The sequence below is a fragment of the Maylandia zebra genome, linkage group LG15, assembly GCF_041146795.1.
Source record: "Maylandia zebra isolate NMK-2024a linkage group LG15, Mzebra_GT3a, whole genome shotgun sequence".
Taxonomy (NCBI): Eukaryota; Metazoa; Chordata; class Actinopteri; order Cichliformes; family Cichlidae; genus Maylandia; species Maylandia zebra.
In genome coordinates, this window is record NC_135181.1 from 16,002,713 (window position 1) to 16,027,356 (window position 24,644).

A 24,644-nucleotide genomic window follows, 5' to 3' on the forward strand; every position below is an offset into this window, starting at 1 on the left:
AAGAATACTGGGCCAACATGGCCCAGGACCATGACACTATTGTCTCTTGGGTCTACTTAAAGTTTCAAGTCATTTAACATTAACATAAAAGTGGCTGCCTCTGTCAATGTTGGGAATAAATTACATTCATGTTCTAACAAAAGTATTGTTGATAAAGTTATATTAAAAGAAAATTACCCCAACTTTGATATGATACATGTTAGTTTAAAAAACAAATGCGTATTACATAGTGTGACTGCAGAAAAGTCTATGTGTAGTCTGGTGTTTTTGCAGCCACAGAGCAATGTTGTCACAGTGTCACCACTTGGTGTCCCTTGATGTGGCAACAGCATCAGAAATGTATTTGTTTGCAGGGCAGTTTCGCAAATACTATCAACATGGTTCATGGTAATCTAACCAGCATATTTCAGGAGTGTAAGGATGAACAGAGTGACACGTGAGGCCTAAAAACAACATTTTTCAGTCTATTACCCATAAAACTCAGGGAGCAGGCAACATTGCCTACATGTCACTCTTGAATATTTGAGGTACTTTTATCATTTCAAATAACATGTTTAACTGAGGCTTAAGATATGTTGGAGACATTACAGATTATAGAAGGTCTTTGTTCAGAATGTCGATGTCAGTCTGTCCACACTTAAGCTCTTTGATGTTTCAGATTTGGTATTTTCACATGCAGTGGTGCACACTGTGTAGTAGTTGTTAGTATATACTCATCTTAGCAAGAACCCAGACCTGCCTGTTAGTTTAAACTGTGATTCTAAATTAGCAATACTTGTGAATGGTTGTGTGACTTCCTGTATTAGGCCTGTGGTAGACTTGCATTCTGTCTAAGGTGTACTCCCCCTCTTCATCTTGTGAACCTATTAAAACGATCATGAATTTATTTAGTCCCTATGGACCCCAAAGCGCTTTACACAACCAGTCATCCACCCATTCACACACACATTCACACACTGGTGATGGCAAGCTACATTGTAGCCACAGCCACCCTGGGGCGCACTGACAGAGGCGAGGCTGCCGGACACTGGCACCACCGGGCCCTCTGACCGAAATAAGAAAAATAAGAGAAAACAAGCAAAAAAAAAAAGAGAGAGAGAGAGAGCAGCATAATAAACACAACTCCATTGCATTAATCCAGCTAAGTATAAATAACAGTAAATACTAAATGATGAATGTTGTTGTCCAGCACACAGGACCGACAGCGCACAATGTGCTTTAAGGTAGCAGCCAAGAAAGGTGTGGTTTGTGTCTATGAACAGTGAACACCCGTGTGTGCGCCTGTGTGCACACCTTTGTGGATGAGCGCGCTTGTATTGAAAAGGTTTCTCCATGTAATGATCTGCTAGAGGGTGTGGGGAGCCATAGCCCTGTCTCCCAGAGCATGAAGCATGCATGGAAAAGATCCAGACCCCAGACATCCAGAGGCCCCAGTGTACGAGAGCGATCTGTCTGCCTGCGTCAATTTCTACTACAACATTCAGGATATAACATGACATGAAATCCTGGATCGATCCTGGATCGATCAGTGGTTCAGGCTGCTGGTGGTCGTGTAATGGTGTGGGGGATATTTTCTTGGAGCATTTTGGAACCCTTAGTACCAACTGAGCGTCCTTTAAACACCACAGTCTGCCCGACAGACACAAGCCTGGAAACTGAAACAAAACTCAATAAAAACTAATGAGAGAGAAAAAAACTCAATTAACTCTGTGTTTGAGAATGTTGCTGATGTCCAGGTCATAAAGTGCTCTGCTGCTATTGGCTGTGCGCCAGATTATACGAACTGATTTACCGGCAGTCACGTGTGGTTCGCGAGTCTCCGGAGCGGGGAGGTATTTAAATGAGCTCCCTTTCACGTCGCCGAGATAATAACAGACTGAAATAATCAAAGTTTGAAGGCGGTTGAAGAGTTACTTCACTTCCTCTTTTTCTCTCTGTCTTTCCAGTTGGGTAATACCTCCTGTTCAGTTCAGGGTTTGCTTCAGTTCCTGTTACATGATGGCTGAAATAAAGCGTTAGTTAGGAAAATGTGGCGGAGGGTCGGGTGCCGTCTATCATAACAGCCTCGGTTGAAGCCGTTGGAGTGCTTCTGTGTTGCTCAGCGGAATAACTGTCAGCTCTAAATGCATTTGAACAGCGGATTTGTCTGAGGTCTGATTACAGGATAAAAAGATGTACACTTTCCAACTTGTATTTATCCTGGCTGGAATCTCATCCATTCGTGCTGGTAAGTCAATTTTAGCATTTTATGCGTCGCATAGTTGGAAAACAAAATAAGTATTAAAGGGATTTCCAGATATGCTGAGCAATAAAACTCAGTTCTGGGCTTTATGGGAAATGCCCATTTTTTGTTCTACTTTCAGTAATGAAGGGTAGCTACTCTTGCATGTGTGCTTAGACCCAAATTTACCTACAAATATTCTCACTTTGAAAGAATAATAACCTCCAGCATTTTAAATAATTATGATCTGAAATAAGATCAGAATCCTAAACTTTTTAACTGTATCAGAGTTTTGCTTTGAATGGTGTTATTTCTGTTTAAGTATGCATTACTAAGAATGACTCGTTTTTCTTCTAAAAGCAAAGATCCGGATAGGTGGTAACCATATGTGGCTCCATTGATTTAATAAAACACCTCATTTTTTAACCAAAGTGAACAGAACCTGATGAAATGTCTGACAATCCTTCTCCGATTACTGAAAATCAACAAATATTCTACATGGAAGTGTCCCTGCTTGTCTAAATATTTTCCATGATGACTAGAAGAGAAAAAAAAAACAACTTATGCAATAACAAATCTAATCAGATTGAAAAGTTACAGTGCTTTTCCTTTCTAACTTGTACAACGTTACACCTATTCTGGGAACTCCTCTAATAGTCTGTTGCTTTTCTTTATAACAGATGATCGCATTGTCCTTTTTAGATAAGTTAAAGTAACAACACAACAATTAAATATTGTAAAAATAGACCATCCTTCTTCAGTGTAACAGTTTTATCAGGAGAAATGTGCTAAATAATCTAAACTATCCAAACTACATTACAAACTACATTATTAACAAGTCTTTATACATGTTTTCCCAACTTGAGGGTGAGGTACCTCCAAAGGGCCAGGGAGACCTCCGGTAGTCTCATTGATTCATGGGACTTAAACACCATGAATCAAAGGTAAAATATGTATTAACTCTGGCGTAATATTCTTCACCGGTTTTATAAAACTATGAAATTATTTGTTAATGTTTCAATTCGATTCAATTCAATTTTATTTATATAGCGCCAAATCACAACAGCAGTCGCCTCAAGGCGCTTTATATTGTACAGTAAGTAATGTTAAGGTCGTGTCTCTGTCATGCCACCACAGGGGGCACTGACCTCTTGGAAGTCAGGGAACAGGGTACATATGGTGCTAAGCATGAGAAAAGCAGCTTGATTCAAACCAAATGCAGTGCAATACAGGTTTCAGACATCACACCTGTTCAGAGGAATTTTGAAGATTTAGTTTGTTATTGTTCAGTCACTAAATGTGAGTCAGAGCACCAGCGATCGTAGTTTTCACAGAAATTTCTCAGAAATTTTTCTTTTTAATTGATGACGGTGTAAGAGTTGATGCTGTTTGGAGCATGTCATCTTGTTTACATAGCAGACTCAGGGTCGTGTCAGATCGTCACGATGCTATTATTTGTAATAATGAATCTCAAAGAGCTCATGTACCGTTAATGTGAACTGAAATCTTTCTGTGGCTGCTTCACATAATAAGCTTTAAACCTGAAACTGTTAGTGAGCACTAACAGAAAGTATTGTGAATTGATAGCATACTTTCCATGAATCCCCCCTGAGGCATTCTGCAGTATGTTACAGATGCAAGGATGAGGATCAGGCGTAGGAACTTGAAATGAGACATTGTGGGAATCTGACTAAACTGCTTTCTGATCTAAATAAAGGTTCACAGGCTTCTAGATTTACATTATTCAAGTCACTGATTGTGATTGGGCCTTGGACCACCCCAGACTCTGTCTATTCTCTACTCTCAGTGCCCAAACAATAATCTTTTTTTTTTAAATAACTATAAGCTTCTCTAAGGATGTAAGGCTTAGTCTACACAAAAACAAGCAAAAATTCATTTTTCAAAAACGTCTGTTGAGAAGTGGATCATGGGTAGGTTTTCAAAGCGTAAGCTATTGCATTTCAATTAAGTGTTATTGTTTCCAGGGTTATGGCATTACTGGCCTGCTATGCTGCTTGTCTTACTGTAGCTAGCACCTGGGATTTTCCTGCTGTAACTCATCAGAATGCCTCCAGTTAACACAGACATGGCAGTAAAAACTGTTTAAAATACTGAAGATATGTCCATCCTGCTGATTGATGATCGAGCTTTTCAGGATGATCACAGTTAAGACTCATTAAAAAAACAAAAACAAAACAAAAACTACCTGATTCAGCGCTGGCTGTCTAAAATGGAAACTTCTGGTCATCAAAAAATAAGCTTTAAATGTTACATGGAACGAACCTGTTACAGCTAAAACTTGCACAAGCATGCCAAATTAAGTAAAGTTGTGAGCAAGCTATAAAGTCATCACATTAAAGGATGGAATAAGCATGATCAGTTTTTCCAGGTAAGAAAACTAACCTGGGCATGGACGGTGTTATGGTGTAGCTTTGATGAAATTACAGAACGAGTCATCAAAGAAAGTCTTGTGTATCATATCGTATTCATTTTAGGCTGCTGACATACTTGATTGACTCATTCATCTCAGTTGCGAAACTTCTACGTTGCAGCAAACAGTGCAAGAACAGCAAGAATAAGAAAAAGATTTTTCTTGATAGCTTTGCATTATTCTGGATGTTACACTGGTTATTTTTGCATTTCGAATGCTATAGATTAATGTTTTAACACTTTTAGTGATCGTGACTTTATTACATTTAAATCTTTGCATAAGATGCAAAGCCTAATTAACAAAACTTTCTCTTGTATCACATTCAGTCTCCAGTTTGCACAGATTTTTCTGCTGATTTAAAATTGTGTTGGACTAAGAAGTGGGATTAGATTACAGTTAGGTGAGCAAAAAGTCTCAAGCCACTCCTCATTTATTTATATTTTCTTGAGAAAATGGGGAAATAACAAGCTTAAAAGTCAATATTTGGTATGACCACCTTTATTTTTCAGCACAGCCCAAACTTTTAGGAATAATTCTCCAGGCTCCTTGAAGAACATTCAAAGCTCTCCTTTGGATGTCGGCTGCCTTTTTGTTCTGTGTCAAGATGATCCCACACTGCTCGATAAAGTTGAGGCAGATCCATGAATGATAGTGCTACATTGTGTGTTTTTTATATCCTGGTATGCTTTCACTGCATTGGTGTATTTGGGATTATTGTCAGGTTAAATAATGAAGCCATTTCCAGTCAGGTGCTTTCCAGATGATACTTCATGGTGGATCAAAATTTAGTGGAACTTTTCTGTGTTTGGGTTCACATCTCAGGTTATTTTTCAGGTTTTTGTTAACTTTTTTCCTCTTTCTTGAGGACACGTTCATGTGATCATGTGCTGCAGAGTATCTTTTTTACTGCTTGCCACTTCTTCTTTTTTCCTCAGTTACTTTTAAGGACACACTGCACACTATGCTGACATATGCAGAGGTTTCGACTAATTCGCTCTTTGGGAACCAACTGGTTGATGCAAAATCCTATTTTATGCCTGTCAGACTGTGTTTTTAAGACTTTCCAAAAACCTAGAGAACTATTCCTTTTTTTTTTTAAAGAAAAATGACAAGAAAGTCTGATTTCCTGGAAGCAAAAATATGAAGAAATGAGAATTGGTTCAAGAAAAAGAAAGGAAGCTGGGTAAGAAGAACTTCGTATTCTCAGAGTAGCAGACTATGACCCAACCCAAGTGTAAAAAAAACCCCTCTGTACAAGAGGAAGTGTGGGCTAAATACAAAAAAAGTGAACAAACAGTCGAGGCTGGTATTGTTGCAGTAAGGAGTCAGACCAAAATGTAGCACTCAGAAACAAGGGTTAAAACTAACAAGCAGCTTTATTGCTGAACTTCAACTAACCACAAAATAATGCAGGTTAAAAAATAAGAAATACACTCTTTAAAGAGGGAAAATCAACAAGAAGCAAGGACACAGCCAAGAGGAAGAACTGAGACAATATATATTCACACAGAATAATGAAGGGAAGGGAAACAGGTGGGATCACAGCTGGGGCTCATTACAACTGACAAAAGGAAATAGAAATACAAATAAGATACAAGTAAGAACAGACACCAAAATAAAACAGGAAAAAACAAAGCACAAATGCGCAGGCTTGACACAATGACAGAAAGGTGAGCAAACACTGAGAGACCAGACAGACACGGGGACACAGGTGAGGAAAGGGGTAAGAAAAGATGATGAGTTAGATAAAACCAAGACACATGGACTCAATGAGACATAATCAGAGAAGAAGAATTTAGAAGTTGAGTGCTGGAGGAAATAAAAAGAATAAAATGAAGTGGTCCTTATAGATCTTTTTTCTACTCTACCTGAGCACTCTACAACATGCCTCAGTCACCCGTTCACACCCATTCATCCATCCATCCATTTTCTTCCGCTTATCCGGGGCCGGGTCGTGGGGCCAGCAGCCCAAGCAGAGAAGCCCAGACCTCCCTCTCCCCAGCCACCTCCTCCAGCTTACCCGGAGGAACACCAAGGCGTTCCCAGGCCAGCCGAGAGATATAATCTCTCCAGCGTGTCCTGAGTCTGCCCCGGGGGTCTCCTCCCAGTGGGACATGCCTGGAACACATCACCCAGGAGGTGCCCAGGAGGCATCCTTGTCAGATGCCCGAAACACCTCAACTGGTTCCTTTCGATGTGGAGGAGCAGCGGCTCTACTCTGAGCCCCTCTCGAATGGCCGAACTTCTCACCCTATCTCTAAGGGAGAGGCCAGCCACCCTTCGGAGGAAACCCATTTCCACCGCTTGTATTCGCAATCTCGTTCTTTTGGTCACTACCTACAGCTCGTGACCATAGGTGAGGGTAGGGACGTAGATCAACCGGTAAATTGAGAGCTTCGCTTTTACACTCAGCTCTCTCTTCATCACAACAGACCGGTACAGTGTCCACATCACTGCAGCCGCTGCACCAATCTGTCTATCGATCTCCCGCTCCCTTCTCCCATCACTCGTGAACAAGACCCCGAGATACTTAAACTCCTCCACTTGGGGCAGGGTCTGGTCCCTGACCCGGAGTGGGCACGGACGAGACCAAGACACCCATTCATGCAAGCGCTTTTTTCCTATGCTTTAGTGCTTTCTGTGAGCCAGCTGTTTTCCCTGTTTCTATGCATCTGATAACCTAAGCAATCCATCTGCCGGCTTCAGTTTTTGCTACAGAGACAAAAGAGTTTTTTCAATTACCTTAATTAAAATGATCATTTCCTCCAGGCCCCAACAGCAACACCTGCAGTGTTTACCCTAAAGATCTATACATCAAAGCGGGAGAGAACATCACGATAACATGTCAGAGCGCGTGCGATGGCACGAGCAAAATCTACTGGAAACTGAACAACGATCGCATTGATGATAGCCTGTCCAGCATGTTGAACCGCACACACACAGTCTTGTCACTCAGAAATTTCACTCACCCTCGTGCGACATTGCAGTGCTATACTGCAGATACTCAGCAAGTCATTGGAGGCACCATTATAGAAACGTACTGTAAGAAGTCATTTTCTTCCATTACCAACATAAATATAGTTGAGCATTCCTGCATTAAAGGGAAATGTAGGACATTAATAACTTAATTTCTCTTCAGCAGCAAAACCCAGAAATATTTCATGTGTCCATTATAAGCTTAATCAAGAGGAAAGCGGTGGCTTAGACAGCCTCACATGCACATGGGAGCATCACATGAATCCCCCAGTGAACTATGCCGTAGAGAGGTAAGTTTTGTATTTTCTTTCTCTTGTGTATAACAACTAATGTAGATTTTTTTCCCTTTGTTTTAATGCTTCTTAAATTATTTAATAGATTTTTCTTTCCTTCAGTGTTTTTTATAAACAAAAGGAAATTTTACAATGCCACTCAAAGAAAACAACATGCACACTCACAGAACTATTCACACTTCGAGATGACAACATCACTGTTACCGTGAAAGCCACAACTCATCACTGGAATGTTTCCTCTGAGCCTCGTACATTTGCGCTACATGACATAAGTAAGTGACATGGATTACATTGCATATAACTATATTTATGAATGTTTTTGATGATGTTGAAATGTCTGCTACTCAGGTAAAAGTCTTCCCCCAAAGGACCTAGAGGTGGCTGACTCTGCAGGTTCGCTCTCAGTTAAATGGCGACGACTTTCTCCGTTAGAGCCGGGTCGCTGTGAAGTCAAATGCAGGAAAGTACGTTGCTCTTTCATTACATGCACAGCTGCTCACTTTGACACAATAACAAGAATTAGTTACGACACTGCCATAAAAATGCTGAATGAAACACAACAGTTTCAATGACGATGACCACAAGTTATGTCATTTTCATACATTAAACAGCAAGTTACATAAACAGATTTCCAGGAAGACAAAATAAAAAGGAAGTCCCAAAAAATGTGTCATCTCGATCTACAGTCATGTCAAAAAACAATTCTCCCACTGGAATTAAGAGAGTAAGCAGCAGCTTGATGCTGCTATGCAAATGCACTAGATTAACTGATGAGCAAGTGTAACTAGCACTAACATAATCAGACAGTCTTTCTAGGAATTAATTTCCAAGTAAATTCGCCTCCAGGTCAAACTTTGAAAGGACTCTTCAGGAGTCAGTTAGCATGTGAAATTTTAAACTTAATGACAGCAAAATTAGAAAACAACTGAACAAGTAAGACTTGTTTGGAAGGGATGCCAAGAGAAAGCCTCTTCTCTCTAAAAGGAACATAGCAGCACAGAAATGTTTGGCCATAATGCACACGACCACCAAACACAACATATCAGCACAAACAGCTCATAGCAGCTGTCACAGGACCTGGGCCCCTTGTAGTCATTGAGTCAACTATGAACTCCTCTGCAAGTATTCTAGAGTCAGATGGGACGAGTATATCTGATAGTTCAAGCTTTGCTGGAACCGGGCATGTGCAACCGGACAGTGATCCCAAGGACAGCAGCAGAGCTACACAAGAATGGCTGAATTTCTCTGAAAAAGAAATTAATAAAGCTGTTGCAATGACCCATTCAATGTCCAGTCCATCTGACTGAAATGCTGCGGCGGGACATTACGAGACAAATTCCCACAAACCTCAATGAAGCAATGTGAGAAGCATGTGAGAGACTGATGAAGTCAAACAGAAAATGGCTACTTCGATTTGTTGCTGTTAAAGTTTGTTCTACAAGCTATTAAATCCTGGGCTGTACTTATTTCATCTCATGTGTTGTGGAAGTTTAACTTAATAAAGCCCGCAGACAAACGGTGAGCGTAGCTGGCATCCTTTAATTAAAAAGAACAAAAAACCCAAACTTGGTGGGAGCAGCCATCGCGGGGCAAATGACCTGCTAAAACCCAAGTAAATAATGTGAATAATACATAAATAAAGGAAATTCTAATACACATGTTAATAGTTTTGCCTAGTCTTGTGAAAGTTAATTTAGTTGGTTAAGCAATAATGTTTTAAAATAGTACCCAATATGTGCCTTAGCTAAAGATTTCTGTCCAGAAAAAAATTATATATCTAGTCATAAACAGTATTTGCGTCATCAGATGCAAAAGTGCAGATGGTATAAACTGCTATAAAGCTGTGGAATGGGAAATAAAATGTAGACACTATATAAGCTCTTTTTGTTTCTGCCAACATGTTTGCAATATTTAACCCTTCATGGCTAACTGGGGACTTGTTTCACTTCCAGGTTTTAGCTGGAGGAGAAATTGTCGAGGTAAGGAAAAGCTGGCTTGTCTCAAACCTCTAATCTCTGCGGTATTTGAGGAATGCAGAAATAAAAACACATTTGCTGCACAGGTAGTGAAGGTAAAACACAAATTTGATAACCTGTAATCACCTAAAAATCATATGCAGTGGTCCCTCACTATAATGCGGTTCACGTTTCGCAGCCTCGCTGTTTTGCAGCGCATTGTGTTCTGCGTCCTGATTGGCTGTAGACCATTATCAATCAATCTCGTGCTGTGTCTCCTGCACAGTATAGAATGCGTTCAGGTAGTCAAATTTACATAAATCTTCGAGCTGTGGCAGTGTGACTCTGAAGAGCTGTACTGTATGTTTGTAAGTTTTCTCCCCAACAAACTCAACAATGTTGACTAAACGTTTTTGCACCGTCAAAGGCAACCAAGGGTTCCTTTGTTTTCATTCTATAATACTGGACTTATTTTTCTACGAAGGTTTGAACTTTGAGAGTGTTTAAACAAGAGATAAAAGTGTGAAAATCTTCATGCCTGTCTGAGAAAAGTGCATAAAGTGTGTAGTGACGGGTTTTTACAGCCTTAAAACATTTATAATAATTGTAAAAAAACCAAAAATTAACAAAGTCGGCTACTTCGCGGATTTCACCTAGAGCTGTACTGTATGTTTGTAAGTTTTCTCCCCAAGGGACATAAAGCTGTGGAATGGGAAATAAAATACATACATGAGGGACATAATGGATATACTGTGCTAGTTGGAAGAAACAAATAGAAAATAAATAAGCAGCATGTGATATTTCTATAGCTGAATATTTAGGCTGTATCCATAACTGACGCAATTGATTTCTCAGTATATTCATTTTTAACTTCATTATAAAATATTTTCAGCATTCAATTTTGACAGCGATTTGTTTCGAAATGTTTCTAAGAATTAAAAAATATTATAATACTAATATTATAATATTCCTTTTAATTAAGTTACAATTAATTATCTTTAGATAAGATTAAACATTACTTTTAACAAATAAAAACATTCAGCTAAAGGATGACTTCTGGCAAATAGTGGTGACATTTGGCAAGAAAAGTATTTTACTTAATGTAATAAATTATTTAAAAAGAAATCTAAAACTCCTCAACTTCAAAAAAGTTCCTTGTTGCATGGATTTTTTCCCCTGGATAATCAATTCAACAAAATAAAAAATAAACCTTTATAAATCTCGATTCTTTTTAAACATGCACCCTATAAATTTAGTGACTGTTGGTAAAAGCTTTGAGTATGTTTTAGAAGTGAAGTGATGTTCCTAAGAAGAAATGTTTGTTTCTCCTAGTGTGACCACAGTGAGACTGGAAACAATACAAGACCATATTGTCTACTAAATGATGAAGCTAATGGGTCCATCATGATCAACAATGTGGATTCCTGCACTACCTACGGCTTTTCAGTACGCTGTGTTTTGGGGAAGGCCATCTGGAGTGACTGGAGCAAGGAAAAACTACATGTGACCAAACTAAACAGTAAGCATAGGTGTAACTTTGTGCTGAACATTGGGGGGGGGGGTCAAGATCTCTGAAATGAGTAAAGAAAATCAACAGCCTTGAATTGGGATACAGCCCATGTGTTTGCAACAAACCGTTTATTTTGCAAATCGAGCTCAACACTGCCCCTAGCGTCCTGGAACACTTCCGTTGTGTTTTGGAGTTTGCCTGTGTTTTGTATTTTGTACGTGTTTTGGAGTTTGTATGTGTTTTGTATTTTGTATGTGTTTTGTATTTTGTACGTGTTTTGGAGTTTGCCTGTGTTTTGTATTTTGTACGTGTTTTGGAGTTTGCATGTGTTTTGGAGTTTGCACGTGTTTTGGAGTTTGCACGTGTTTTGTATTTTGCACGTGTTTTTTATTTTGTACGTGTTTTTTATTTTGTACGTGTTTTGGATTTTGTACGTGTTTTGGAGTTTGCATGTGTTTTGTGCTTTGGAATTTGTAAGTGTTGTGGAGTTTGTACATGCTTTGTCTCTAGGGGCCACCTTAGGTTTGAGGCCCTGAGAGGGAACATTATCAAGGAATGTTAAAGGAATGAAGTCTGAAACATTTTGAGTTGCAGGTTTGGACTTGAATGTGATAATACAAAGTCAAAAGTTTAGTCTTTTATGCTGTGTAATATGACTGTAGTGTTTTAAAAAAAAAATACCTCCAGAGAACCGATGTCATGTAACACGAAGATGAGGGTCAGTCTACAACTTCTGCAGCAGAATTACTAAAAATAATGAACTGCGATGGACTTGCGGTCTTTGACGTACCCCGCAGCTCACATCGAGAGAGCTTGGATAGGCTCCAGCTCCCTCCGTGACCCCGAACTGGAGAGGCAGTTCACAAAGTGGATGAATGATTGAATTATTCGCTGTAAACACGTAGTTGTTTGCAGCGGTTACCATGAGCTCCAGGATATTATTTAACGTGTGAACAGACACACTGCTTTCTCCTTTCTTGGCTTCAGACCAAAACCGTTGACAGTTTTCAAATATAATAATATTCCTGCCTGCGTAAAATAGTTTTTCTTATTTTGACCTTTTACAGAGAATCATGTCAACCTGCGCCTGTGGAGAAAAGTGTCTGAACTGGAAGAAAATGGACTTAGAAAAGTCTGTGTCATGTGGAAGGTAAGGAAATATCTCATTGGTGTCTTTAAACAGCAGATTTCTGTATGTTCTATTTTTTTTTATGTGACAAGCTTCAAATTATCCACACAGGGTATTCCTAAAGACTGTGGAGGCACATTTGATTACACCATAAAACAAACTCATGACAGTGAACACATGACTGGAGGGAATTATACCTTCTGTGGCAACACAACTTGTGATGTTGTTGTAAACCAAGATGCACACAGAATAAATCTCACAGTCTTCCAGAATAAAGAAGTTCTTGTGGTGAAGTCAGTTTATGTTCCGGCCGTTGGAGAGAGTAAGTTTAAATGCTTTTTACTGAGCATTTTTAATGGGCAATTATTATTGATGTACCAGATTGCTTCAGTTTAATGGACAAAGGCTTTGCTGTGTTGTCAAGCAATTTGCTTCTTTTTTCTAATCGGCAGGCCTTCCTCAAGTTACCAACATCCAGACCTTATCTGATGACAAAGTTATTAAGGTCAGCTGGATGGCTCCTATGCAGCCAGTCAGTGGGTATAAAATTGACTGGACCCAGGATGGAAGTCAGTACCACTGGAAAGAGAGCGAGTACACGAATGTAACACTCAGCGGTACGTTAGAGAGCAGTGTGATAACGATAAATTGATGACAGGCTGATAGATGGATGTTTAATAAATTCCAAGGGAGCCTTGTGGCTGGAATCTGAGTCATGCCGATTTATTGGCAAAGACATGATCCATTTGTGTCTTATCTTCCAGCATCATTGGTTCATGGGTGTAGCAAATTATGCATAGCCTGGGTGAGATAGATGTTAAAAGCTGCTCTGTAATCCATTATACATTCTACAGAAAAACAGTTATTTCTTGAAAACTGTGTCCTGAGATGTGTTGCAGTTTGCGGTGTTTCTTTGTGCTCAGTTGTGTTTAAGCAAGCAGAGGAACAGCCAGGCTAAATAGATTTACTCACAATGTTTCTGTGAAGGTCTGGTTCCACGGACCAGGTAAAATCTGTTTCTTGTTTTTTTTTAAGTATTAGAAAAGACACTATTTTTCAAAGGTTAACAAACAAGGACAATCACCGAAATAGATCCTGTATTTGTATTCTTCATTTCCATTTAGTTTTTGTAGGTCTGCTTCAATAGCATCTGTGTTTACTTATGCTAGGAAGCTGCTTATTGTGAAGCTATTACTTAATTTTTTCTTGTTTATCACAGTTCTCACCCAAGTGCCTTTCATAGTGTCCCCACTTTTATTTCTTCTACATTTCTAACCCTGTAGTCATCTCAGGGCTTCTCAAATCTTCTCTCATAACTCTTTGGATGCCTTCAAACCTCAGATGAGGAAACAGATGACCTAAACTATTTAATTATAAGCATAACTGTTAAAACAAATAAATCATTCTTATCCATTGTTGCACACATATTAAATCTGAAACGTATACTAGATTATAATAGATACTAATCCCAAGAAGCATTTCATCATATAAACAGATCATAAGAACCACTTCACTTGGTGCACTTGGAGCTTTGGTATGTTTAGATTACACAGCTTTTGGTACTTTAGTTATACTCTTGATAGGCTTCTAGCTAAAATATTACCATAGCTAAAGGCGGTATCATATAAAGCATAGAACAAATTCAAATTTGGCACTAACAGCACAAAACTCCTCTAAGGGATGCACGTAATCACTGTTGAGCTGTGTGGCTAAAAAGCTAAACAAGTATGCTGTAACAGTCACTTGCTAGTTCTCTGTCATCAGTTTTCAGACTAGTCTTCCCCCTCTCTTACAGGCCTCCAGGAAAAAAAGCCATATAATATCACAGTAACGCCCCTCTTTGATGACAAGACAGGTCAGGGCACAAAAGTCCTTCATGTTTGCTCCAGTTTTGGAGGTAAGTAATTCAGATGTTTGGATGTATACACTACCAGCAAAGGTTTGGACACACCTTATCATTTAATGATTTTTCCTTGTTTTTATGACTATTTACATTGTTCTCACTGAAGGCAACAAAACTATGAATAAACACATATGGAATTATGGAGAAAATAGTGCTGTCAGCGTTAATGTTGTTAAAAATGATGTTAACGCCATAACTGCAACCCATAACCGACTGGCTGCACGGCGCAAATGCATTAACGAGCTAACTGCGCTGAAGCGTTGACGCCGTGCAGCCCTCACACGGGGCGAGACGCGTTAACTCACTAACAGAGATTTGCGTTAATGCGGTTATGGCGTTAACGTCATTTTAACGAGATTAACGCTGACAGCACTAGTAGAAAACAAAAGAATGTGAAATGATTAAAAAAATGTTTTATATTTTAGATTCTTCAAATTAGCCAACCTTTGTTTTGATTACTGCTTCACACACTCTTGGCATTTTCTCGATGAGCTTCGTGAGGTAGTCTCCTCAAATGGTTCTCCAACAGTCTTGAAGGAGTTCTCAGAGATGCCGAGCACTTGTTGGCCCTTTTGCCTTCACTCTGCGCCCATCTCATCCCAAACCATCTCGACTGGGTTTAGGTCAGGTGACTGTGGAGGCCAGGCCATTGGGCGCAGCACTCCATCACTCTCCTTCTTGGTCAAATAGCCTTTACACAGCCTGGAGGTGTGTTTTGGTGTCACTGTCCTGTTGAAAATCTAAATGATGGTCCAACTAAACGCAAACTAGATGGGATGGCATGTCGCTGCAGGATGCTGTGGTAGCCATGCTGGTTCAGTGTGCCTTCTATTTAAAATAAATCCCTAACAGTGACACTAGTAAAGCACCCCCGCACCATCACACCTCCTCCATGTTTCACGGTGGGAACCATGCATGTAGAGACCATCTGTTTACCTTTTCTGCATCACATGAAGACATGGTAGAACCAAAGATCGCAAATTTGGACTCATTAGATAAAAGCACAGATTTCCACTGGTCTAATGTCCTTGTGTTTTTTGGCCCAAACAAATCTCTTTTGCTTGTTGCTTTTCCTTAGTTGTGGTTTCTTAGCAGCTATTTGACCACAAAGGCCTGATTCATACAGTCTCCGCTGAACACTTGATGTAGAGATGTGTCTGCTACTGGAACTCTGTGTGGTATTTATCTGGGCTCTAGTCTGAGGGGCTGTGAACTTGCGATTTCTGAGGCTGGTGACTCGGATGAATTTATCCTCAGCAGCAGAGGTGACTCTTGGTCTTCCTTTCCTTGGGCGGTCCTCATGCGAGCCACTTTCATCGTAGCGCTTGATGGTTTAAGGCGACTGCACTTGGGGGACACGTCTATTTCTTGTTTCTCTTTACTTAGCTGGTTGGTTCTTGCACAACTGCAGTAACCAACCAACTGATGGTCCCAACCTCATTAAGAAAGCAAGAAATTCCACAAATGTACCCTGACGAGGCACACCTGTGAAGTGAAAACCATTTCAGGTGACTACAACATGTAGCTCATCGAGAGAAAGCCAAGGGTTTGCAGCACTGTCAACAAAGCAAAGGGTGGCTACTTTCAAGAATCTTAAATATAAGACATATTTATTTATCATTTTTTTCTTTGCTACATAATTCCATAAATGCTTGCTTCATATATTTGATGTATTCAGTATGTATAGGGGTAGGCAACTCCAGGCCTAGAGGGCCGGTGTCCTGGAGGTTTTAGATCTCACCTTGGGTCAACACACCTGAATCAAATGATTAATTCATTACCAGGCCTCTGGAGAACTATGTCATGTTGAGGAGGTCATATAGGCTTTTAAATCAGCTATGTTGGATCACGTACACATCCAAAACCTGCAGGACACCGGCTCTCAAGGCCTGGAGTTGGACACCCCTGATGTAGAAAGTAGTAAATATAAAGAAAACTCATTAAATTAGAAGGTGTGTCCAAACTTTTGACTCATTCTGAAACAGTACTTTTTAAAATGCTGTCCCAAGCTGATGTTGCCCATGTCGCTCCTACAGATCCAGACAGCATTGCTATCACAGTTGTACCTAGCTACCGACAAGCCTTTGTGAGCTGGAATACGAAATCACAGAAGGAATGCAGCGGTGCTGTTCAAAGCTATACAGTCAACTACTACAAGACGCAGGATGTACTGTATCTCAGTGAGTACGCAACGCACTTGTGCGAAGTTTGCACACTTTCATATAACGCAACATTCATAGCATTTCTTTAATGGGTTTCTTCCAGATGTTACTGTGGATGGCAAAATGAGGAACGTCTCTTTAAAAGATCTGAGTCCAGACACCCAGTACACCGTCAATGTCGATGCCAGGGCTCTGACCGGAATATCAAAAAGCAGTGATGAGAAATTTACAACCACAAAATTTGGTAAGTGGTCTATAAGAGCTCTGACTTAGAGGAATGATTCAGAATGAGCCTGTGAGCGGATTATCTTTGGTTTGGTGCACCCAATACCACCCTGATACTAAGTTGGTGAATAATCAACAGATGCATCAGCACAATAATCATGCTTTGGCATGTCAGGCCAGTAAAGATTGTTATTTCAGTCAATAGTGACACAGTTTTATTTTTTTCGTTTTGTTTTCTGGATTGAACAAAATACAGCAAAAAATGTTTTTGCTTAGTTTAGTCCATTCAATGTCTGTGTAGTTTTATTTATTTTATGTTTTTTAGCAACCTTTATATTTAAATCCACTCAAAACATTCGTGAGTTAAATAACTCAATGGCTGTTGTTACCAGTCATGAACCTGTGTTTTCCTACAGTCGAGCTTTAACCAAACACAGCTCAACTGACTCATAGCAGTAATAACAGCCTAATCCCGACATCAGTGCCAAATATTAAAATTTGATGAGCCTCAGAGAAAATCTCTTTATGGCCTCGATCCAAAGCCTTTGTGTTTTCCAGCAGTTACCTTGGCATGTATCTAAGGACGCAAACAAATAAGAAACATTCCTGAAAGTCAGAAACAGGATGCTGCAGTTTTACTGCTCTGAGACCCACAACAGCACTTATTTGCTGACGGCAGACTTGACAACTGCAGAAAAAGTTTAATAATTAATGACGGCTCATTTATTTTCCATAAAATATTAATTGTTTTTACAGACAAAAAGGCGTGGCAGGATTTACTTTGCTATTGTAATATTATCTACAAGTCTATGACCATGGGCATTGCCATGGTCGAAATTGGTCACAGCACAACAGCAAAAACTGAACCAAAAACCTAAAACTCAACAACTACTCTGGTTATTAAGTGGTTTTGAATCTCCACATGCAGTCATGGTAACAAGAAAGTACACTCTCTTTCAGCTCAGGTTTTTTTGTATCAGGATATAATACAAGTAACGCAGTCGTTAGCAGGTCTTAAAATTAGGTAAATGCAACATTAAAGCAACTACAAAACATGACATATTATGCTGTGCCATTATTTATTTAACAAAGTAATCCAAAAATGCAGTGTACAGTTAGACAGTGCAATTAGGTAAATGAACAAGTATGGCTTGTTTAGAAGAGTTGCACATGGCAGTTAGCTTAGGCATGCAACGTTGCACCCGAACAAACTGAGACTTCCTGTCCTTTGGATGAAACCAAAGTGGCGTCATGAACTGGTCATGTAAGGCAGGCAGGAATGGACCCTAGATGCAGACTCATGGAGGTGAAAATGAACTCAGAAAGTTTTATCGGTTTTATTGCTGGATGGCTGTACTACAAAACTAACTAAATTTGGAATATACATGAAATTAAACACGCAGGTAGGCAGAACACACGGTGGGGAATGAGGGAGAACGCTGGACAGAGGGAAACAGAGGGCTTTAATATGCAAGGAATGACAAGGGAACAGGAAACACATGGGGAAGACAGCTAAGACAAATTAGACATGACGAGTGAGAGAAAGCAAAACTAAACACACTGAAGAGGGAATGCAAGATTTTCACAATAAAACAGGAAACAATGGTGATGACAATGATGACAGGCTGAGGAACAAAGATAAACATGAAAGGTGGGGAGACATGAAATGAAACACAAGGATGGGAAACCAGACACAAAGACACACACAACCCACATAAACACAGACACACAAAGAGGGAAACAGAAGGACACAGACACAAGGGGAAATGTAATATTCAAGGAACTAAATGGGGAATATAAGAAACTCAATGCGGAATAACTAAGACTACTAATGAAAGTGACTCAGGTCTGTTGCCCCAAAGGATACAGGAAATGTGCTGATTTGCACGACATAGTCATGTCTGATTTTAATGCATTTTCCTCTAAACGCTTGATGATAACTGACGTCATGACTTTTAGCCTCATTGTTTCTGCAGAGAGATTTCTCTAGAACAAAACAGTAAAGCATTTACAGTATATAATTTAATGAAGAAAAAACAGTATATACCTCTCTGCAGAAACAATGAGGCGACTGCTGAATGTTACAGGTACTGTCAGAAAGCCACCAAAGGCAGATTACAGTATATAGGAGTGATACACCAGGCGTGTGATGTTCTCCTTTATAGTGGACAGAAATTATTTTTTGGAGTGGAACAAATAATTTGTGTGGCATCTTATTTAATGCAGAACACCTGATTGTTATTTAAATAGTTTGAAATGGTTATTTAAAAAAAGGTAAATTGCTGCAAATAACTTTGTTGTCTGCAAAACTTGTGCAGAGGATTTTAAAATTAGCAATTTATATTTGCATTTAAAGTTATGAAATATGATTCATTAAACATGTTTATGGTTTTTACAGTAAAAAATATAACTTTTTCTACTCGGATTTTATGTTATTTGTCTAATTTTAGATCTATTGTGTTACTACAGTTTCTCTAAATGAAAACATAACTGTAGATTCAGACATGTGAGGTTGTGCTGAAAATAATGATACCAAACAAGGCAAAGTAAATAGTTTTTAAAGGTGAACTATAGCAGTAAAATCAAAAGTAGTCAAAAACGGCCAATTATACTCTGGACCCAGAAGGTTAAACATTTTTTAAAGTAATGCAATAGTTACTTTTTCTAGTAACATATTACTTTTAGAATCTTATAACTCAGCTACTAACTCAGTTACTTTTTTGAAGAAGTAACTGGTAACTATAATTAATTACTTTTTGCCCAACACTGGACATGAGAGACTGATAAATTCATACCGAAAACAATTACTTTACATTTGTGTTGCTAAATGTGTTCTACGAGCTACTGAGTCACGAGGTATACTCGGTCTTTCACACAGTGCTTCTTCATTTTCACTTTTTTTAGACCATTTCACAGTGTTATATGTCACGAGCTGCTGTTGATCTCGGGTTATATTTACCTAATTTCGAGACATAAACAACACTTTAAAGTCATTTATTTTTATGTACACTTAAAATGGTACAAATGATCTATGTCTGGTGCTGATATCACCAATTTAAACCGTGAGAAGCAAGTAAATGGTAAATGGCCTGTATTTATATAGCGCTTTACTAGTCCCTAAGGACCCCAAAGCGCTTTACATATCCAGTCATCCACCCATTCACTCACACATTCACACACTGGTGATGGCAAGCTACATTGTAGCCACAGCCACCCTGGGGCGCACTGACAGAGGCGAGGCTGCCGAACACTGGCGCCACCGGGCCCTCTGACCACCACCAGTAGGCAACGGGTGAAGTGTCTTACCCAAGGACACAACGACCGAGACTGTGTTTGAGTGTGAAGTTGATTGGCTCATTAGGGCAAGGAGGGCAAGAGGAAGAGGTTTGAGCCACCCTTGCGGTAAACACTTGTCTGTCTGGGTAGAACGTCACCCAGATAACAGTCAAGAAGTACCTGAAGCCGTCTTGACGTTGATTCACCTCCCTTTGGAACTATTTATCAACCATGAGAAGACACTGTGACAGATTGCCAGCCGACGGTTGATCAGTGTTAAGATATTTGTTTGCGTGCTAAGAACTAAGATCCTAACCTCTAATGTTATGACTCACTGGACTAGTATCTGAATTAAACCGAATGTTATGAACTTTTTCTTTTCTTTGCTGTGGTAATACTAATTATTTAAAATTGTATAAATCCAGTCAGTGATTTTTTTAAGAGTGTTTAATGTCTGTTCTGCAAAGTGCTCAATGATCAATTGAAATGTCTTTAACAGATCCAGGGCTTGTTACTCCACTCAGTGTCGCTGGAAGCGTTATCATCTTCCTGGTGTTATTTCTCGGATTATGCATTGCTGTTCAGTAAGTTTCAGTCTCTTTTTGTTATTGATGATTTGTTACGAGCTCCTTTTGAATGCAAACACTGAACCAAAAACATTTCCAGGCCATCAATAGTGGAAGACAGGCTCTGATGTGTTAAGACATTGTGGTCATGTTGTGATTACATTTTTGGCACCAAACACTTCTACAGATTTCTTCCTAACAATGTGTTAATGATGTGTGTTATTTGTTTAGATGGAAGAAATTCCAGGAGAAGCCCGTGCCAAATCCAGCCCTCAGCTCTGTGGGTGTTTGGGCATCGCAAAGTCAACAAAAGGTGACGAGGATGTCATGGCCCTTGATTTATAATGATGAATTTTGCGGGATGGGGCGGTGATATTTTCACATGTAGTTTAGGCTTTTGAGTTATTGTTTCCTCTTCTCATTTTTACTTTGTTAGTTTGCTTTCTCATTTGTCTTCTTTTAGTTTTTCAGATTTATTTTTGTCCCCACCATCTGTTTTGATTATGTGCACATCTGTCCTGTTTTTCTCCCCGTTTCTAATCCCAAATCACTTCTTGGTGTATAAATAGTCCAGTCGTTGTGTCTGTTCACATGGGTTTTCTAGATTTTCTTTGTGCTCATGTGTCTCTGCTTGTTTTTAACTTCACTATGTGTGTTATTATCTGAGGCTGTCCAGTGGGATGCATTATATCTGCATTAATGTTGCTGAAGAAGTTGCATGATTAAATTGTAGGTTTTTCATTGTCAAGCAAAAAAAGGTAGAAATACATCAGCTTGTGCTTTCTTGAATTGTAGAGAAGCTGAATGTTATTCTATATTTCTGCTAAAGTGACTACTTGGTAATTTACTTTCACATTTTACAGTGTGAGGGTTTTCTGTTTTACCTTGTCACATGTGTCAGCAAACTGAGTCTCTCTGACTTTGTTGTGTTGAATGAAAAAAGCTGTTTAAGATGTTTTTTCTTGATCATTGCACATCCACCTCAAATTTCTGAGATCTGAAAAAAAGATTCTGTGATTTAATCAAAAAGTTAACTACCAAAATCTGGCGGCTGGATTAATAAAAAATAATAATTGGTATTTTCAGTTGTCCTGAAAGTGGTTTTCTGAATATCATCTTAAACAGTTTCCCCCCAGACTTCCTGAGGCCTATATTATAAAGGAAGTTCAACACAACCAGGCTTTCTTTGCCTTAGCTGGCTTGACAAAACATAAAACCCCAGTTGGAAATAAGCACTCAGCACTCTGATCAGGTTTATTAAAAACTATAAAAATTTGTATCCCACGGAGACACAAAAATCCCTTTAGTTTGTCAGAAATTAGTATTATGAAATTAGTTTGACTGAACAAGTATTTTTGGTGTGTTCTGTATTTTTGTAGTCACAGTTCTAGCAGTGAAGACAGATTAGGCTCAAGTATAAAAATATGCATACATTCTTTGTATTACCAAATCCATATATGCACGTTTACAATGCAATGATGGTGCGATACATAGTGTGTAACTTTAGAGCTGGGCTTAGCTTTATCTCTAGAGGAAGATGGCCTTACATTTGACTCTATTCAGTGACTCCAAGGTGACTGTAAAATTAGCCCACATGAATATTTGTGCTGATATGCTATGTTTGCATAACTGCAGAGAGCTCTAATATGTTCTGATGGCACTTCAGGTTTGAGTATAGTCATGCAGTCAAATACAGTCAAATGACACTGAGCAACATTTAGTAAGGTGCAATGTCTATAAATTCCTCAACTACTCCCAATGATAATCTCCAAAATCAATCTTACTGGGCTGACGGATATCGCAGGTCCATGAATAAACTGTCTTATGTGTTTGCTCCATTTCTTCAGTTTTCATTTTCTGTAATTTGTCAGATTACAACTGAAAAATCTGATCTAAAAATCAAATGTAAAATTTGGTGGAATTCGAGCTTCAGCGATTAAAACAATTCAAGTTGGAGGATTTTAAATGACCCTTTTCTCCCCTCATGTTTTTTTATGACAGCTATCACGGTCCAGATTCATAAGCATTCATGTGCTGCTCTTTATTTACCTGTTGCCGTGGGGAATCCTGGTATCAGAGCTTCACCGATGATTGCTATCCTCTTTCACGCATGCATTCTTCACTCAGGGTGAACATAATCAGGGCTGTTTCAACTCTCTGAGTTTATAGCAACTCAGAGTTTATGCTTTGTTGAACCTGCTTTCTGGAATGGCACACAGATGTTTTACAGATGTTTTTTGTCATAGTTTGAAGTTTCTGTCTTGAACTCATTTATGTGTCCATGCACTGTGACTCCTTTAACATCTTCCCTCTTCCAGAGGTCCTCTATCCTGAGTTATCATGTCTATGTAGGGTTTAGCTTTCACTGACTACAGAAACAATCCATGCCCGAGTCTTGATAATATATAAAAGCTGCTGTAATTCATCCTAGCTTTTTGTTTTACGGCTCCCTTCTGTCTGTGTGTTTGTATCCATAGGGAATCTGCTTCCAGCCATTCAGAAATCCATCTGAAAGCCACTGTGATACAGTATACCCAGAGAAAGCGCAGAGCACATCTACCCCTTCATTAGTCACAGGCTATGATACTAACACAGCCAGTGAATACATAGTGGACTACGCAAACTCAGGAATGACTCTTGGTCTTTATACAGAGGATGAAAGTCCAGTTGAACCTGCAAAGACGCCTCCCTCTCCTGGAGAATCCACTGCATTAATTTCCTCAGACAGCAGCACAGCCAACCCCTATCGAAGTCAGAGTTCTGGGGAGAGTCCTGTCCCGGAGACTGAAAAACTGAGTAAGCACGTGCCAGTAAAACAGCAAGAAAAGGCATTACTTAAGACCATATATGTCACATTAGACATGATTGAACAAGATCATAAGAGGTGAGAGCAGTGAAGGTAAATGATGCAGATAGATTTGCAGTCAGTCAGCTGTGAAAGAAATAGATATGGTTTGATATGACTGTGTGTGTGTCATTAAGTTGCCTAGCACTGTGGAACAACAGGATACAAACATGTTTAGCCGTTTTTGTGTATGTAGTAGCTGCTTTATTAGGTCATCTCAATGTATTCAGCCGTACAGGAAGAATAGGTTTCATTTAATGTGAAGAGATGAAAAGATTTAAGGATATGAGTTATCACCACTGAAAATATGATATAGTGTTCCCAGGATTTAGCATTCTAGACATGCTTTGCTATGACACTGATCCTGGTTTTATGTACAGTCTGTATTATAGTATTGTGATATTTTGTTGTAAATATTTTAGCCATGTATTATATGCTTGATGTTTGTTGAGGTGTGACTCGCTGCATTTCTTTTTGCTTTATCGCTTTGTGTCATTTGTAAACTGGAGGAGTCATTAAAATGTAAATGTTGTTATTGTGTTGATAAATATTCACCGTGCAGAAGCGTCTCTGCCATATGTCTTGTAAACAGACAAAAACAAAAAAGTATGGAATAAAGTGAATAAATGTTGTACTTGACACCCTGTTTTGTTATTTGATGACAAAATGTTTGAAGTATTCTGCATGTAACCATATATTAGTGTGAGCAAGGCTTTGTAATGTGCATGGCACTGAGTGTAATTGGAGAAACCACAGTACACATTCATAAGAAAGTGAGCCAGCTCACTTATATTTTCCACTAATGCACTGTTAGACTGGTGAAAGGGGAAAAATGTGTTAATATTTCAAGATAAATTATGCACACATACACCAGTGTTCTATGGTGTTGTGTGGTGTACACTCACCTCCTCCATGAATTTGGCATAAACAACAGGATTGGATATATCCTGTCTTGTATCAGTGGTGCAGGCTGCTGCTGCTGGCGTATGGTTATGCGGGAAAATTTTTCAATCACAAAGCTCAGATCATCTCAAACTAATTTCTTCAACATGACAGTGAATTCCCTGTATTCAAATGGCCTCAACAATCATCAGAACTCAATCCAAAATAGCAGCTTTGGGAGGTGGTGTTACAGGGGATTTCCATCATTGA

The 24,644-nt window shown here is 39.2% G+C and overlaps 1 protein-coding gene across 4 annotated transcripts; it reads left to right on the forward strand.

The window, feature by feature from the left end:
- The first annotated feature begins 1,840 nt into the window (after window positions 1–1,840).
- Window positions 1,841–24,131, forward strand: LOC101469644 (interleukin-6 receptor subunit beta). Of its 4 annotated transcripts, none has more exons than XM_004550477.3 (16): window positions 1,841–2,227; window positions 7,422–7,694; window positions 7,792–7,918; window positions 8,024–8,193; window positions 8,270–8,385; window positions 9,874–9,900; window positions 11,209–11,395; window positions 12,454–12,536; window positions 12,627–12,837; window positions 12,968–13,132; window positions 14,311–14,412; window positions 16,455–16,598; window positions 16,684–16,824; window positions 20,581–20,665; window positions 20,879–20,960; window positions 23,125–24,131. In XM_004550477.3, exons 1-16 carry the CDS (start codon window positions 2,173–2,175, stop codon window positions 23,533–23,535), a joined length of 2,379 nt encoding a protein of 792 aa, XP_004550534.3. In that variant the 5' UTR covers window positions 1,841–2,172; the 3' UTR covers window positions 23,536–24,131. The 4 variants fall into 4 exon arrangements, with proteins under 4 accessions (XP_004550534.3, XP_014270053.3, XP_004550536.3 ...); XM_014414567.3 differs by having other exon boundaries at window positions 7,795–7,918; XM_004550479.3 differs by lacking the exon at window positions 7,422–7,694 and having other exon boundaries at window positions 1,843–2,227.
- The last annotated feature ends 513 nt before the right edge of the window (window positions 24,132–24,644 follow it).